This window comes from Oryzias latipes, chromosome 12 (assembly GCF_002234675.1).
Source record: "Oryzias latipes chromosome 12, ASM223467v1".
NCBI classification, from domain to species: Eukaryota; Metazoa; Chordata; class Actinopteri; order Beloniformes; family Adrianichthyidae; genus Oryzias; species Oryzias latipes.
This window is the reverse complement of record NC_019870.2, coordinates 11,748,895-11,766,018: the sequence shown is the minus strand read 5'-3', so window position 1 is coordinate 11,766,018 and position 17,124 is coordinate 11,748,895. Positions and strand designations below refer to the sequence as shown.

The 17,124-nt window shown below is 37.1% G+C and overlaps 1 protein-coding gene across 2 annotated transcripts in view; it reads left to right on the top strand.

Moving 5' to 3' along the window:
• Window positions 1-17,124, top strand: part of pappa (pappalysin 1) — a 104,101-nt gene that overhangs the window by 46,984 nt on the left and 39,993 nt on the right. For both annotated transcript variants that reach the window (XM_023960629.1, XM_023960630.1), the window contains exons 11-13: window positions 12,130-12,237; window positions 13,573-13,708; window positions 13,960-14,173. In XM_023960629.1, coding sequence (XP_023816397.1) covers window positions 12,130-12,237; window positions 13,573-13,708; window positions 13,960-14,173 — 458 coding nt within the window. The remainder of the gene's footprint in view (window positions 1-12,129; window positions 12,238-13,572; window positions 13,709-13,959; window positions 14,174-17,124) is intronic.

The window sequence follows — 17,124 nt, the reverse complement described above, 5'->3', positions numbered from 1 at the left end:
GCAAGTTGACTCTTAAATTTAAAAATATAATTTCAATAACTCCGCACTTTAAAGAAGAGGTGCAGTTTCCATTAAAAAGCAGGTGTGACCATACATGAAGCATTTTTTTCTTGGAACCTTCACTTTTAGCTGAGCTTGTTCTGAAATTCCATATTTTCCTAACTGGACACACATGTTCCCGGATGTTAACTTTCTTCTGTACATAATTGTTTGCTTGCAGAATTTTTCTCTAAAACAAAAGTAACCTTTTTAAGTCATTTTTTTCTGCCAATTTTTTTTAAACAGTTGTGCAACATGGTCCATGTGGGTATGGCAGAGCTCCTGGAAGCTCATGCCACAGATGGGGCATTATGATGTGGCTATGGGAAGGAAAACCTGGCAGCAGGTTTGCCATTGGTTGATGTTTATATGCATCATTTTCAAAGTAAAACGCAGCCAAAAAAGGAATACTTTGAAAGAGTGCCCAAGAACCCACCAGATATGCAACCGTTTCATATTTGATTGATGCATTTTAATTCTCTTAAATGTCTTTTTATTCTATTAGTGGAAGCTTGTTGTCAAAAACTAAATTGCAGTGTGAAGAAGGCAGATTTGTTTCAGCCCACTCAGATGAAGATTTTTTTTCTAAAAAGCAAACAACCACATAAAGAAACTAGACCTCCTTCATCTTTCAAAGAAGGGATTCATTTGTTTTGTTTAAATATGCTTTTTTTGTAGGCATATGGCTAAACTCACTTAACTGAAATTCATCCATCTGAAGTGCATTTTCATTTCACTTTGCGGCCAGTCAACATGCATTACATGCTGCTGTATATACTGCACTTTAAGAAAAAAAGGTACCCTTTTGGGTTACGTCATTCATGTACCGACACAGAAAGCCATGACTGTGAAGGTCAAACTGCCCCTGTTTGAAGTTCCTCAAGGTTTTTCTTCTTTGATTAAATAATCATTCTGTTAAGCTCCTGCATTTAATTCCAAGGAGCTTGACTGGAGTCAGTTAAACAGGTAAAATAGCACAGAATCTACTCATCATTTAACTCCCTAATTGCTCAAGTTTGACAATTTTCTGACACTTTTACTGAGTTATTTAACTCCCAACAATAGTTGTTTTTGTTTGACAAGCATGAAAGCTAACTTAAGAAGGAACCATGGTGGTTCACTTCAGTGTGAATGCAGTTGAAATATTCAGCACCAAAGAGCGTAAAAGCATGCAGCATGCATTTTAAAAGGGAAAAAAACCTATATATGGTTTTCTTCTGAATTTGTATTTGTTGGTATTCCTTCTGTATGGCTGGCTGTCACTTAAATTTGATTTTGCATGTTGTCATCGTGGCCCTGAAGTGTAAATCCCACCAACACATCAGTCAGTGGGAAACCATATGAAAGATAACAACAATCAAAAAAGCAATTCAGATGACAAAAACAAACCATAATGTTACATTTTAGAAATAAAAACAAAATGTCAGAAAATAAGACACAATTCCAAAAAACTGAAACAAAATAAAAATAAAACATTTTGGAGAAACAAATATTTTTCCAGAAATCAAAAATAAAATGCTAAGAAAAGCAACTCAATGAGAAACCAGAAAAGGTAGATACCATGGGACACCACTGATTGGATGTTTGTCCATCATTTCAACCAAAAGTTATTTGGCATAAAGTGATGGTCCTTACGATTCATGAAACATTTATTTAGTATGTGGACATTTAAGACACATTAGAAAAAACTCAAATGTCCAATCTCAAACGTCATCATCCAATCAGCGATGCCACCATTTGTTAAGGCTTTGAACATTTTCATACTGTTAGCATACTGATGACAAGCCACTTTGAGAAAACACATGAACAATATTTTCTGTTTCCTAACCCTGTTTCTGTAATACTGAAGAAACAAAAATCACTCTGGGTCCCCTAAAGTGTCACATTAAAGCTGACTATTTTGATAGTGCCAAAGATTCTAATATATCAGATGTAATCAAATGATTCCAACAAGTAACATTCCTGGTCCTGATCAAGAGGAGTGCATTTTTCCTTCAAGTCAGTAAGGTTCGTGTGTGGCAGAGTCTATTTTCTTAAGAAACATCTGTTCAGATCGTTTAGTGGCCATGCAAAAATAATCTTCAGCCTGATGTTGCTGCTAGTCAGACTGCAGGGGCAGCAGCTTCCATGTTATAGCTCTGTCAATCACCCAGGATTTCTCTACTTAAGTTAAATACATTTACAAAGAATATGATGCAGAATACAAGAAATCCTCATAGTAGTAAGTGACAGAGACATGGCTGGCACTTCTTTTGGTTTTTACTACAATGTTTTGGAAAATCCTCAAAACATAAAAAGCATACCATTTGGTTGAATGAAGGCCTCAAAAAACTCAAGCCATCTGGAGCATTTCCTCACTAGCACAGAAGAAAACCTAATAAAGAAAAATTAAATCAAATCATTTTCCTTCGATCTATTAAACACCTTTTCTATTGACCTGCTTTCATTTGCTATATAAAGAAAGCCCTGACTGTCTGTGTGTCTGAGGCAGTGAGATAGATCGTTAAAAGGGCACGAAAACAAGAACGGTAATAAAAGTTACAATCAGAAAGAGATATGTGCTGCACAAGATTTGAAGTGTGTGTGCTTACGCATACTTGCATGCAAAATGTATGCTGATGATTTTAAATATAATTAACAGGCTCTGGTAGAAGATTAGAAAGTGGCTTGATTACCAGCCCAGACAGGTGAAGCATCTTCAGACAAAGTGATTTACTTTGTTTGTCCATGCCTCAACTCTCTAAATAGGCTAAAAAACTCATTCTATTTACATATTCACATTTATGTTTGGTCATTTAGCAGTGGCTTTTATCCAAAGCGAACCTACAACCGCACAAGAGCCCCAGCGAAGAGTAAAGAAGACATTAAGAAGGCAACAATGGAAGGAATTAAGAGGACATTACAATATTTCAGTCGAAAACCAGCTACAAAAGTAGCTAATCTTCATGTATGGAGGAAACCGCAGGAAGAATGACTCTATAATTCAATTTAATGCTGAGGGAGGATTCAAAAACAAAATAAAAATTACTGTATAGATGTTTAGCTTTTGCTTTAAAATATTGTGACCTGCTGAATAAGCTAAATGTTTGCCTTTTCTTGCTTTGTAAGAATAATTGTTATTTTTTTTGGTACTAATTATGTCAGCAAATGAACACAAAAACTATAAAACCAAATGGTATTTTTCAATGTCGATTTTGTTTTGTTTTGTTTATCCAGTTTGATTTGATTAACAACTTGCCTAAGACATATCAATCTGGTTGGATCGTAGGAATAGAAATCAATTTGGTAGTTAAGCTGATTAATTGTTACACCTCTCATAGTTAATCTATAGGAGGGACTATTGTGTGAGTGCATGCTATTTAAATAGGGAGATCCCATTTGCCATGAATCAAAAATCCACCATGGCAATGTGCTTCTTACTGTCTAGTTGCTGCAACTGTTGAATATTCTCAACATTGGTAACAAATGTTGCTCCTCTTTGTAAGACATGAAGTTTTTCCCTTCTGTTGCTAATTTAAATGTATTTAGGGCACAAGATGTGCTGCAATGGAAAGGTGGGACTTACAAAAACGTTTACTCGTGAGGTTCTTAAAATAAATTGTTTTAGTTTTTTGTATCTCACATAAATAAAAAATAAAAAAGTTGTGCTCCTGGAGAGTACCAACGGGCCTTACAATGTAATGTATTATTAATTCTAAATTAAATATTTTAAAATTTAAGAAATCTTCCATATTGTCATTGCTATGAAAGTGTGGTAACACACAATTATGTACTAACTGCAAACTGCATAACTCCAAACACGATTATTTTGGTAGACCTATATGACTTAAATTATTGTCAATGTGAAGCAAAGCCGATGACTATAAGTAGCTATAACCATAAAAAGTTGTTATTTTACCCATTAGTTTTATTGGACTGATAAAAAAAAATCATCTATTGTGGCTGGATATGATGTCACAGAACGCCAGCATTTCAGGCATGGGGGAAAAGGTAGGACCACTAAATCCAAAAGTTGTTGAAAAATGTCAGGTAAAGCCATTGCAGAGCAGAAGATTCCACATCATCAGTAGATCTTAAGGTTATGCCCTTCCCAATTTCAATCTTAAATGTGAAACAGAATTATGAGGTTCATACAAATTCACCACCGAATACACTTGTCATGCATGTAAAATTTAAACACAGAGATGAAAGGACCCTTTTTTGGAACCAGAATGTGTGTTTTTCTGTTGAGAGGCTGGGCTGTTTTAAATTGGAGTAAATGGAGTCTGACTTGCTTGTATAACAAACCACCAACCGGTACTTGGTGAACTGACCTGGCTTCAGTTAGAGCCATTTCCCAACCTGCCTCAAACCAGAAGAAATGGGCTGCTCCTTGAGGAGAAAAATAATTTTGCCTTAGAGCACAAAAGGCTAACTCAATAAGTAAATTTATCTATAGTCCAAAAAACCTGGAATTGACTCCCTCAGCGAGATGTGTACGTTTGTAGGAACTGAAAGGCTGCATGTTCTGTAGATTAGACTTATCTTAAACCTCCATGAGTTACAATCAGGTAGAGCCGCTAGATTGTTCATCATGCAAAATGCATGAGGATGTTTTACTTTTCTGCCTTGATGATGTCTTGTTCCATCTGTAGTTGTGGGGGAGGTTGTCTTTGCATTCAAACTTAAAGATCAAACAGCAAACCAGGTGATTTCTCCAGAGAGGGTTGCTGCTCAGGCAATTTCGGATGCAACCCCTAGCCGTCCCTGGAGATCACTAACCTTAATTATACATAAGCAACAGAAGGGATAACATCTTGGTCCTCTCAGGCTGCAAGAAGTCAGTGAAATGTAAAGGTCAGACACCTTGGGATTTAAAACAAACATATATGCATGAGGTGTAAATTAAGCAATCGCTACCTCATTCATTTTAGCAAAACAGTCTTCCAGAAAAAAAAAAGGATGAGGAAATTATGCTGGTAAGTAAAACATAAAAACAAAAAACAGACTAGCCCAGATCTGTCCCGTCTTTGAAAAAGCATTCACTATGTGTTTGTGTGCTTAAGTGGGGAACACATGCATACTGTAAACAGGCCAAATGCAAGAGCATGCATCCATTTTTTACCCCTCTCGATAGACATGCAAACACACTGAGTACACACTTTCACACACAAAAAAAATCAAAGCCTCATACGGTAGCTGAGCTGTTGCTTTCTGGAGTGAAAGAGGATCAGCTCCTCTGGCACGGTTCTTCCCACCGACATTCCCAACAAACCGCACAGTCGTCGTCAGGCATGGTGCCACTGACATAAAGCGTGTGGCTACATAAAAAAAGACCCAAGGGATTGTTTTCTCTTTTACTTTCCCCCCTTTTTGTTTATTTTGAGGAAACCTGTCCTTACTTTAGTAGTACTTCTGTTTATTCTGATAAAATCAGCAGAGCCAAACTGCATAACTGCACCCACTTAAAGACTTTTACAGCTTCATTCTCAGTAGGTCAAGGACATCAGCCATCACTAGTCTTAAACCAATGAGAGGGTAAGATTGAGTAGGTATGGGTGGGTCTGGGTGACAGGACATTACCTCACACACCAGGCGTTCATCAGCATTCCAGTAAACCATTGGATGATGCTTGGAAACTTAGTTTCTCTCAGTTTGTGTTACTCTCTCCTCCTAGCCACAAATGCCTCACAGATGCTCACTCCTTACCGAACTCTGGCTTTTGATTTTTACGTATGACTTCGACAAGGGGACATGGCAAAGCAGAAACAACATTTATAAAATAAGACAAGATGCTACGAAGGGTTTATTAGTATTTTAAAATATATTTTTCTCAATTTAAATGTAAAGTCAATTCAGAATATTATAAAAAGGCAATTCAGAATATTATAGAAAAATTTTGCCACAGAAACACCTCTACCAACTTGACACGTAACATTTGTCAACATTTACTTCCCTGTGTTATGTAAGTTAAAAAAAGTGCAAATAACTCATCAATTTTAAAGATAAATCCTTTTTGTAGATTATTTCCCGGATGCTGCAGCTTTTGGAAGATAAGTAAAAACCTTTGCAGGGCCTCCCTAATGTCCGAGTCTTTTAGAAACATATGGCCAATGTTTGTGGCTGTGTGCGCAAGTTTTATTGATTAGTATCCAAGCCGGGACATCTTGAAAATTTGTTGCCGTCAACGTCAGCATTTGAGCCAAGCTGGTTGCAGCATGTGTAAAACATGTGTATCTTTGTAAATGAGCTGTGTATACCGCTCTGTATGTGGATGTGGAGACATTTCTTTATGGATGTGAACTTATGTCACCCTGTCTCCAGTAGGATAAGGTGTTACATTATGCTATTACCACCATTATTATTGTCATTATTCTGCTTCCAACAGCTTCCGTTTGTGTTTCCTCCTTTTTTGAGTTACCTTTTTTGCTTTATGTTCATAGTGAGCGCTCCTACTCTTGCTTTCTCTCCCATTGGTTTCCCCTTGGCTTAAAACACTTAGCCGTCCTTTTATCTGAAGTGGTGATTTACAAACACCAGTTTGTGTCTACAGACCTAGGTTTGGCTGTTGCCAGCTTGACTGGCCAGCTGTTAAATATTAGGACCATGTGTTTGACTCTGTGTGTTTATGTGTGTTTTGCAGTTACAGAGCTAAACTCATCTCCAGCATGTCACTGTGATTGTTTTTCAGGGAAAGTCAGGAAAAAGGGTTGTTTCACACAAACATTCAACATGATAAATAAAGAAGGTTGAAAACGGCCATATCACAGATTTGAGGTGTTTTCTTTAGGGTGCCAAAGGTTAAATATTATATATAAATATTATATATATGTCCGACTGCCGAACTGTCCAGGATGTCTCCTGCCTTCGCCCACGAGTGGCCTGGATAGGCTCCGGCAGCCCTGTGACCCCAAAAGGGGTGAAATGGGTTTAGAAAATGAATGAATGAATGAATGAATGAATGAATGGATGGATGGATGGATGGATGGATGGATGGATGGATGGATGGATGGATGGAAGTCTAAACGTCAATATTGGCGTTCATTGTTTTCTAATGATGATTTGAACAACCAATTAATTAGTTCTCACATATAATTTTTTCATGGTGAATATTATTGTTAACATGTGAAAAAAACATTTGAGAGGGGTGGATTTTTCCCATTACCCAAAGGCCGGATCTTCTGGATTACAAAAACATCAATTCAAGATCTACATTGTAGACTCTACAGACTACAAATGATATACTATATGTCATCTGGACACCATCTAGGAAATCTGTAAATCAATGGTTAAACAGGTGAAAAGTAATGTAAAGAAGAAACAAGTTATGTAGACCTTAATCTGAGGAAGCAAGATATTCAAGGAGGAAAAAAAGACAGAATTACTACACCCTTTTCTGTATAATAAAACATTTTACAATAATCTATGACAAGTATATTAAACTCTTTTTATCATCATAAAAAATAATTTTATTTTATTTAAACCATTTATTTAGTACATATTTGTTTATTACATTCAGCTAAAACTTTAAGAGCAAACTTAAAACCTTTTGTGGATTTGGCAATACCAAGTTATGTAATATCAGGAAGAAGGAACATGAAAAACTGCAGAAATACCAGAGTCTCAGGAAAGAACTAGGGATAGCTTGGATGGTGAGGGTGACGGTGTGCAGAACTTTGACAATAAACCAGGACAATAATCCCCACGCCATCACGCCATCACTTTGACCCATCTTTTTAGTAGTCTTTCAGCCATGGTGCAGAGGAAGAGCAGCCAACCTCTGATCAGGTTCCCGCCTTGCCCGTCCATGTGTTGAAGTGTCTTTGGGCAAGACACTGGTGGTTATAGTTTGGTGCCAGTGTCAGGCATGAGACCCAGTGTGTGAATGTGTGTGTGTGTGGATGGGTGAATGGGATTTTGACTGTAAACCGCATTGGGCCTGTAAGGAAGGCATAAAGAGGGATACATAAGTATATGCCATTTACCATTCCTGATGTAGTCTTTGTTGTTTCATCTTGGAAAGCAGTTATGGTCTTTCTAGTCGTCAACCTCCCTCTTTTCACGTAGTGGACAGTTTCAGGGTGCTGGATTTATGATGAAACCTTCAATGCACTGCAAGGAGCTTCCCTGTCAGCAGAATTTGCCTATAGATGTCCTCAACACATACAATGTCCCCCACAGCTGGTGCAGAATTTAGTGATCCATGGACTGTATGAGGCAGAATCAGAGTCGAGTCGGAATGACACTCTTAAATGATTGCATTAGATCCTGGTAGTGTGGATCAGTGAGTTGAAGTCTTTTTCACTTCTATCAAAGAACCAGATGTCATCCATCCATATTTAACGGTTTTGTAGAGAACATCCGGTTTATCCTCTTGGACCCTTCTTTCTAGCGTACCTAGTGCCTCAGGGAGGGACACTTGGTTGTACTTTTTTCTTATACTTCTCCTATTTTGATCCTTGTCTCTAGCTTATGTTTTCATGGAGGATAGTGCTTGTTATGTAAGGTGTTTATCTCACAACCAACCAATTCAAAGATTACTGTTGCTGTTTTGTGTGTCAGCACATTGCTTTCAGTGACGGTTGTAGTAGAATTGTACGTAGTGCTACATTCATACCCTCTAGTAGCCTTTGAGATGTTACTTCAGTTAATCTTGGTGGTCAGCTAACAGTGTTTCTGGTGCCCATGTTGGTCTTGATTCTCAATCTCAGGTCAGATACCTTTGTCTTAAGCCGTCTTGGGCTTGTTGTTAGGGCTTGGTTCCTGTATCTTTACGTGCTGTATCTCTTCAATCTCTGTTTGTGGGTGAAGTTCCTTTTAGTGGATGTTGGAACCCTGACCCACCAGTTGTTTTGATGTTGCTCTAGATGTGTTAAGCTTCGAAGTAACCATGGTTTCAGCATTCTATTCATAAACACCCCTTTCACTGGGGTTTGCTCTACAGTATGTCCTGGTTCCACAACAGCTGGTGGAGAGTTTAGTAATCCATGGGTCGTCTGACTCCTTCATTAGGAGTTTTGCTCGTATCAGAGGTAGGCAGTTATGGTGAGGCTTAATGGGGTCTTGCCTAAGAACTCCTTCTGGAAGTTTCCCCGTACTGGGATTCAAACTTGGGTTTCCTTAGTTAAAAAAATTACAGCCACACTAAGCTAATACAGCAGATATGAATGCCCAAAAGCATGTTTAACGACCTTAAGGGCTCAAGCAAATTCATTTACTCTGGGAAAGTAAGAAAGGATGTACAAAGGAAGGTTTTCTGGGAATAGTTTGTGTGTTACTGGGAAAGAAACCCTTACTTTTTCATATCTAAGTTATTGTGCGACTGAACAAATTTCAAGGTAATTATTACATAAATCTTACGCAATTGGGTGTGTTTTTTTTCAAGTTGCATACGCAAATTTGTTGTTTTCCATCACCGTTCCACACATGTTTACATATGTCCAACAGACTTTTCACGCATATACCACCAATGTATACATTTTACATCATGTATGCAGCGCACTTATCACATTAAAATGACATAATTGATGGACGAATCACTAATGACTTTCATATAAACATTGGGATTATCATACACAGTTCATGTTCTACGTTGATTTACATGTTTTTTTGTTTTTCATCCATGGTTTTAACATGGTTCATTTGTGATACCCCTGTGAAAATTTTAAGTGAAGACCACAACTTTTCTCACTATTTCCACACATATTCACATATGACCAATTTTCATCCATTCAATTTGTAGAAAAATGTACATAGTGGCTGTGTGATACAGCCATTAGACTCTCAATCTTGATCATTGTTCAAGAGGGTCCTTGAAGTGCCTTGTAGATGGAGATCAAAGCAACAACTTCCTCACTTCTCACACTTGTCACTCCATCTATCCTCACATTGTTGTGTCACCTGCCTTTCTTGTTTTTTCAGCTCTAAGCAGAAAGGTCATGTCAACAGATTTTGGGGAAAGATATAAGGACAGATAGCTGGTCTGGCCAGTTTTCCACGGTGGCAGGATCTTACAGTAGCTTCTCTAGCAAAACTCTCATGTTACTGGTGTCTCATTTCACCAACTCAGGACGGTAGGCGAAACTCACCGACCTTGGTTGTGTGTCCTCCCTCCTCCTTCATAGTTGTTTATCAATTGCTTACTTTTCTACAGTAGTGTATTCCAAACATTTTTGCCTCTTGAGGCTATTTTTCCTAAATATTGTTCCTTATAGACTCTCACACACCGACATTCCCGCTTTCTCCACACATGTCCTTTATTTGTTTCCTACCACACTTCTCCAAACATTATTCACCAGGCTAATGAGTCGTTCAAAATCACACGTGTTGTTGCATTAGTTTGTTTTGCCAAAGCAAAACTCTGACTTTGGCATCATTAACTTCATCTTAAGTCGCTGTAGAATCTAGTTCTTCTATTGTTTAAGGAGGAGGAATTAAATTATAACTAAATATCTATGTGTGTGTTGGCGTAAACAATCAGTGTCGGATTAGGGTAAATTATGGAAACAGATCTTGTGCATCGATTAAAACGTTTTCATTGTAGGCATTGCAGCAACTTATTACGGTTTGAAGTAATAAGCTATGAACATTTCCATGGTTATCATCTGAAAAGTAAAAAGCATTAAAAAAAATCTAAAGTTATTTTTCATAAAAATGAAAAGATATACATTTCTGAGTTTTTTTATTTTTTTTATTTTTAATTTAGAGATGTGTGGGAGCAATTTTTAGGTACTAAATGACAAAAAAAATCCTATTAAATATCTAGATTGAAGCTAAACGTTAAGGAGAATTTAGGAAATTATAACCACCGATTTTGGACCGTTAACCCATCTTTCATAAAATAAACCTGAATCCATGTTTAATTACTTTCAAAATGACAACCTGTCAGTTTCTCTATATTTGCCGACATTTGCATTTGAGCCTGTACTTTGAATTCATCCAATTTAATAAAAATTTTGAAAGAACAAACCATTTTTTTTTTTCACAGAAGGACAAAGATAAGAACCAGATCCATCCACCTTTTCTAAAATATAGAGTCCTATGTTTTGTTTAGACAGCCAAAGGCCAAGACTCTTTTTTGGTTTTTGTTCTGTTTGAAATGAAGCCACTGCTGCTCAAGTGCAACACCCAGTGGTTTCCTAAGGTCATATATTACCCCTTTTAAATATAATATATGAGGTTGAGTCTCATTAGCATGGCGCTTCACTGGTGACATTGGCGGAAAAAAATATTATTGCACTCCCACAATTTAGTGATGCAAAGCCACAAGCTGGTAATGTTTGGCCACATGATCAGTCACTACTGGCTATGACTTAAGAGAGCATGGTAACAGGGTAATTAAATTGTGGTCACATCTTTATTATTGATGGCTGTGGCTTTCAATGTGAGAGAAAACTGCGGGAGAAACCTTTAAGGTAGATTTCCATAATATACTGGAGTTGCTATTAAGCACAGCGTTGGTGCAGGATATGCTGTGTTTAATCACAAACTGTGTTCAGAAACACACAAAAATGACTTCATTAAGTCTTACATGGGAGAGTGTGTGGCTACGAGTGGATGTTTCATTTGGGAAAAGCTTTATTTTTCAGGGACTTATTATGCATCGAGGTATTTGTCTCCCATGCACTTCTGCAGAAGGCAAACAGGGAGAAAACAGATGTGTGACACATGACACAGGGTGCTAAGTTTGTTGACAATCACAAACAAACAGTAGTGTGCACGTCAGCTGTGCGTCACTTAAACTGCCATGAGTCAGTGGGGTTCGCAGCACTGTCAAATGACTATTAATAAACATGAAATCTTTCTTTAAAGTGTTTTTTTTTGAATGAGTCTTTAAAAGTTACTACATATTGCAGTTTTCTGAGTTGCAATTATACCAAAATGTCAAAATCTACAAACAAAATTTGAATTCAGTTTAATGTTCCTACCTGCATTTTTTAAATTACAACAATATAAGTGTATTATTTATGAGATACCTTTTCTTTTAATTTTTTATTTTCTTTTAAATTTAGTTCAAAACTGGTAGTTACCAAACAGGAAAAAGCTAAATAAAATGTTAATATATATATATTTTAGTTTTTCTGTTGTTTTTGCCTTGTTTAATTTCTCCAGACATGCCGGTCCAAAGTCTTTGACCTGTCTTATGGAGTGTCCCAGTATGCATGGTTCCCCTGCGAACAGGCTGGCCCAAGATGGGGATACTCTACTTATTGGTTAAAGGTGAGACAAATATTCTTAACTCTGCTTATTGACATTATAGTTGAGACTAATGTTTCATTTCTACTGACCCTGCAGCGGTTCATGTTAAGCCTTTTATTCTGAGAATCTTTAAGCTAATTTTTAAGACAGGATTGAAGCAAAGTGGGCAAACATGTCGTAGCTCTTTTTTTTTTCTTCTTTTTTTTTGCTCAAGTGTGAGGTCAGTGCTCACAGGACTTCCTCTCTGTGCAAACTCCACTTTGACAGCTGCTTACTTTTGTCAGTGAGTTTTCTGGATTCATATAAAGTGCTTTGATCTAATCTGTTTTTATCAAAATGTGGAAGTATTTCCAAATGAGAAACATAGTGCTCTAGTTCAGATCTGGCAAAAGTAGGTAGCCAGTGTCAGAAAAAAAAAAACAAGGGCCTCTGTAAGGAATTAGTCATGTAGCATCTTATTTGCGTTTTTCAGATTAATTCTAATGAAAGTCAAGTTTTAAAGTATTTCTAATGTATCAAGTGTCGACTTGTTTTTGGAAACTTTAAATTCTTTGACATAGAAACCATGCTGTAAACTAAAATTACTTTGACTTTCCTTATTTTCAGGGTAAAACAAATGTTGCAGAAAAAAATATAGATTGTTTGCTGTTAGTATTTGCCGAACAATTTAGAAGTTGGCCAAATAGATATTGAAAAACATTTTCTACATCAAATATCTTACATCATCCCTGAGGCAAGCCTTCTGAATGACTATGTGATTTCAAAAGCTACTTAAGAACAAACAAATTGGAACTTTTTAAGCAATTATTATAAAAGTGGAAAAGAAAATTTCATTTTTTTCTTTCATATAAGATTGAATCTGAAATATATTCCAGACTAGAAAACACACACAAAAAAAAAAAAATAATAATACGTAATTACGTTTTTAAAGTAAAATTTGATTAAGTTTTGAACAGGTTCAAACTCTGTGTAAAAAAAAAAACAAAAAACATCTTTGACCACTGTCAGAATTATTTTTAGGGCAAAATGTTTTGAAAAAAGTCTAAATTTTGAAAACAAAGTAAGACCGTTTAAAAAAAATCAGAATTGCAAGTTTTTAATTTTCAATGAATAATGTCCGAAATTTAGGATTTGTCTTAATGTCCCAACAAGCTAAATTAAAAAATTCATTATTTTTTTTAGAACTTTGCAAAAAAGGCCACATTTTCTTTAGATAAACATAAAAGATTGAAAATTTACTTTGAATAAGGAGTGTGTTGAATTGTTTTGTCTTTTTTATCTGGTGACTTTAAACCTCTGCCATATTTAGTTTCTGGCGAGAAGTTGAACTGCATCATTTTGTTTTTCTCTTCATAGGCCCATTTTTCCCATCCCATGGTGGCAGCAGCCGTAATTATCCATCTGGCAGCTGACGGAACTGAGCTGACTGATCAGACCCAGTGCAATATCACTGTTCATTTGGTGGACACCAAGGAGGGGATCCATAATCTAGGTGAGAACTTTCTAATGTACTCTCAAACTGAGTCAGTGAAAACTCATGCATCACACAAATGGCAGCACGTCCCCCTTTTGACTTGTTGTCAGGGTTTTAGTGAGAACATAGACCTCTAAGGCTATTAAATTATTGCTTACATTTTTATTCTTCCCTCCCCGGGGATAGAAATACAAACTACCCCCCTTTCCTTCATTTAAGGTAATCCTGTTTTCTCTTTGGCACTTTGGCCCCGCATTTTCTCTCCACAGGTGAGTGGCGTCTGAGCTGCCGCACAAACCCTTTGGTGATCCCCGTGAGCCATGACCTGTCAGTGGCCTTTTACCACACCAAGGCTATCATGGTCATGTTTTCCTCTCGCTATGTGGCTATCTCTGGCGTGGGTCTGCGATCCTTTCAGTCCTTTGATCCCATCACAATAAGTGGGTGCCAGAGTAATGAGATCTACAACCCCACAGGACAGAGGTGAGTCTAAAAAAGGAAAATGAAAGACTGCGGTTGACTGCAACTCGTCGTACATTTGTGTGAATGGAGGGAACTTGTGAAAATTTCACATCATCTCTCTTGGAACTGTGTTTTATCATCAAGCCCATTCTGGTTGCCCAATCCAGACCCACACAATTTCTTTTTTGGGACCAAATGAAAACCACTATTGACAAATGCAACATCATCATTCAGGCGCATTAGGCAAGTCAATACAAAGAAGAAAACAAAAACTTTAAAGACCCACTCCAATGAAAATAAGGTTTTGGGTGTTTTTAACATGTTCCTGTGGCATTTTCTGATGATGGCGAAGCTTAGAAATGCATTTCTTAGTATTTCTTTATTCTAATCGTTGTGAATCAGGAGCAGACAAAGAAATGCTGTTAGAAAAAGATCTTATTTGTTCTGTAGAAAATACAGTGGATGGGCCACAAACTCCCTGCTTCAAGCTCTCAGCAACGGAGAGGGGAAGGGGGCGGGGTTGCTCTGCACAACTCTGGGATTTTTATTAAGATGACAGCCCATAAATTGGCTTTGAGGAAGCAGGTATGTGAGTCCTCCCAACCACTGATCCTCAACCACAGAGCTGTGTACTAGTATTTGTCCGAAAGGCAGTTGGTTAATATTCTAGTTATTTGTGATGCAGGGCGGGCCAAAAGCCTCCTGATCACTAATACGGAGAAGGGGGAGGGGTTGCTCTGCGCCAACAGTCACGCCCACAACTCAAGATTTCTACTTAACTACTGCCGCTCTGCAGAAACTATGTCCTAGAAACCATCACACGTTTTTTGTTTTTGGCTAAAAATAAAATAAAATAATCCCAATTAAAACCCACTGGAAATGCTTTCAAAATAGCTCAAAAGATGATTGGAGTGGTTTTCTAAAAAATAAAAATAAAACATTGTTGTTTTTGTTTGTTACTTGGACCAATCTTTTTTTGCATACATTAGATTCTTTCTTTTCAACTTATTGGATGCTTTTCTGTTGTTTTTCCCGGCTTTTCAGTCAAGTAACACAAAAACAAATAAAAAATTGACTTGATTATCTTACAAGACAAACAGTAACATGTGGACAGAAGTAGGAAACAACAAAACTGTTTTTGTTTGTGAAAAAGACAAAGCAGTTGTGGGGTTTTTTCATCAATGCCTGACAGTTAAGATAATTGGTATTACTTTTTCTGAAGTAGTCTGAAGTTTACATGCAGCTGGTTAGGATTTGGTAGAATTGCCTTTAAACTGTTTAACTTGGCTCAAGTGTGTTGGGTAGCCCTCCACAAGCTTCTGACAGTATCTTGCTGGAATTTTGGCCCATTCCTCCTGACAGAACGGATGGCGCTGAGTCAAGTTTGTGTGCATTCTTGCTCTCACATGCATTTTTAGTGCCACCCACAATTTTTTATTTGGACTGAGGCTTTTTGAGGGCACCTCCAACTCTTTTCTCCAGTTGTCTTCTAGCCACGTTGCAGCATATTTTGATGAATGATCATAGGCAAAGTTTGCATTAGACTCACATTTTGATGCTCTTATTTAGAGTTTGTACTTGATGTCTTAATTTTTCTCATCATGCCAACTGTTTTATGAGGTGTATAAGACCCTCATGGAGTAAAGTAGCCCCCAACAAGATTCTTTTAGGCTGAAATATTTGCAAATTCCTGAAGTATTTTAAATGTCAGATGTAAAAAACAAAATAATATTGTGCATTTATTTTGCACTTGTTTGTGAACTTTAGCTGCAACTTTACATTTTTCTATTAATGTGAAAATCCAAATCAGCTGTTTAGAGCAGTGCTTTCCAGCCTTTTTTCAGACAACGGACTGCTTTAATGTAAGACAATATTTTCACAAACCGGCCTCTATGAGGTTGAATTGGGCTTTTAATTTTTCATTGCCTCCAGTTTAACTGAAATTTTGAAGGTCAGGTTTATTTCTGTAAAATACTTGCAGCTGGTTTAAAATGTATTTGTACACTAGATTTTGTGTAGGAACCATTACAATGTGATACAGATTTTCCTGTCAAAGTGGAAGCTAGAAAATCAGACGCCAACGTCATTCAGCCTGGGCCAACTTTTAGGGTGCAATGAATAAATAAAAATAAAAAATAAATCACTAAAACTGGAATTTTCCACTGTTTGAGTAGCCTTATTAGCGGGATCCTTGTAACATTAGACAGCCAATTGCTAGACGGTATCCAGTATTATTATGGTGTGTGGGAACAACCATTCGGATGGATAGACTCCTGGTTTTTGTCTCTTAAATGATTTCTTTTATTTTGAAGTGAAGGGTTCTTCTTTTGTTTCCTCCCCGGATGTTTTTCTGCCAAAATAAACTTTCCAGATATGTTTAGTTTTTGTGAACTTCGCTAGCTCGAGGTTTTTTAATTTAGTGGTTGGGACAGAGCGTATTCTTGACACATTGAGCGACTTGCTACGCGTCATGAATGAATCGAATATTCTGGCAGAAATCAGAGGTTTAAAAAAAAAAATTAGAATCATATCATAAATAAAACAGAAAAGCTGTAGGTCATGTTTTTTTTTCCTGCGCCCCAGTACAAACAGTCTCACCTACTGATACAAGTCCACTGCTCGGAGCTTGGGGACCAAAGGTTTAGTTGACGTACTCACATACCTGCTTTCTATTTTCTGTATTATTTTCTGTCATCTTCATAAAAGTAAGCCTTGATAGAGGAATGTGCATGGGGGACAGTATTCAATATGACTGTCCCCCCAAACATGATGGCCTGCAAAAATCCAAAATTTACAAACAAACAAAAGAAAAGAAACAAAAACATAAAATTAAAGTTAGAGACAAATAAAAATGTAAGGATGGACAGACAAACAGGCATAAAAGGAAAATAAAAAGATAAACGCAGTCCCTTGGCGCAAACCAGTGTCCAGCTTGTGCCGGTGCCAAGCCCGGTATACAGAGTGTAGTGTCA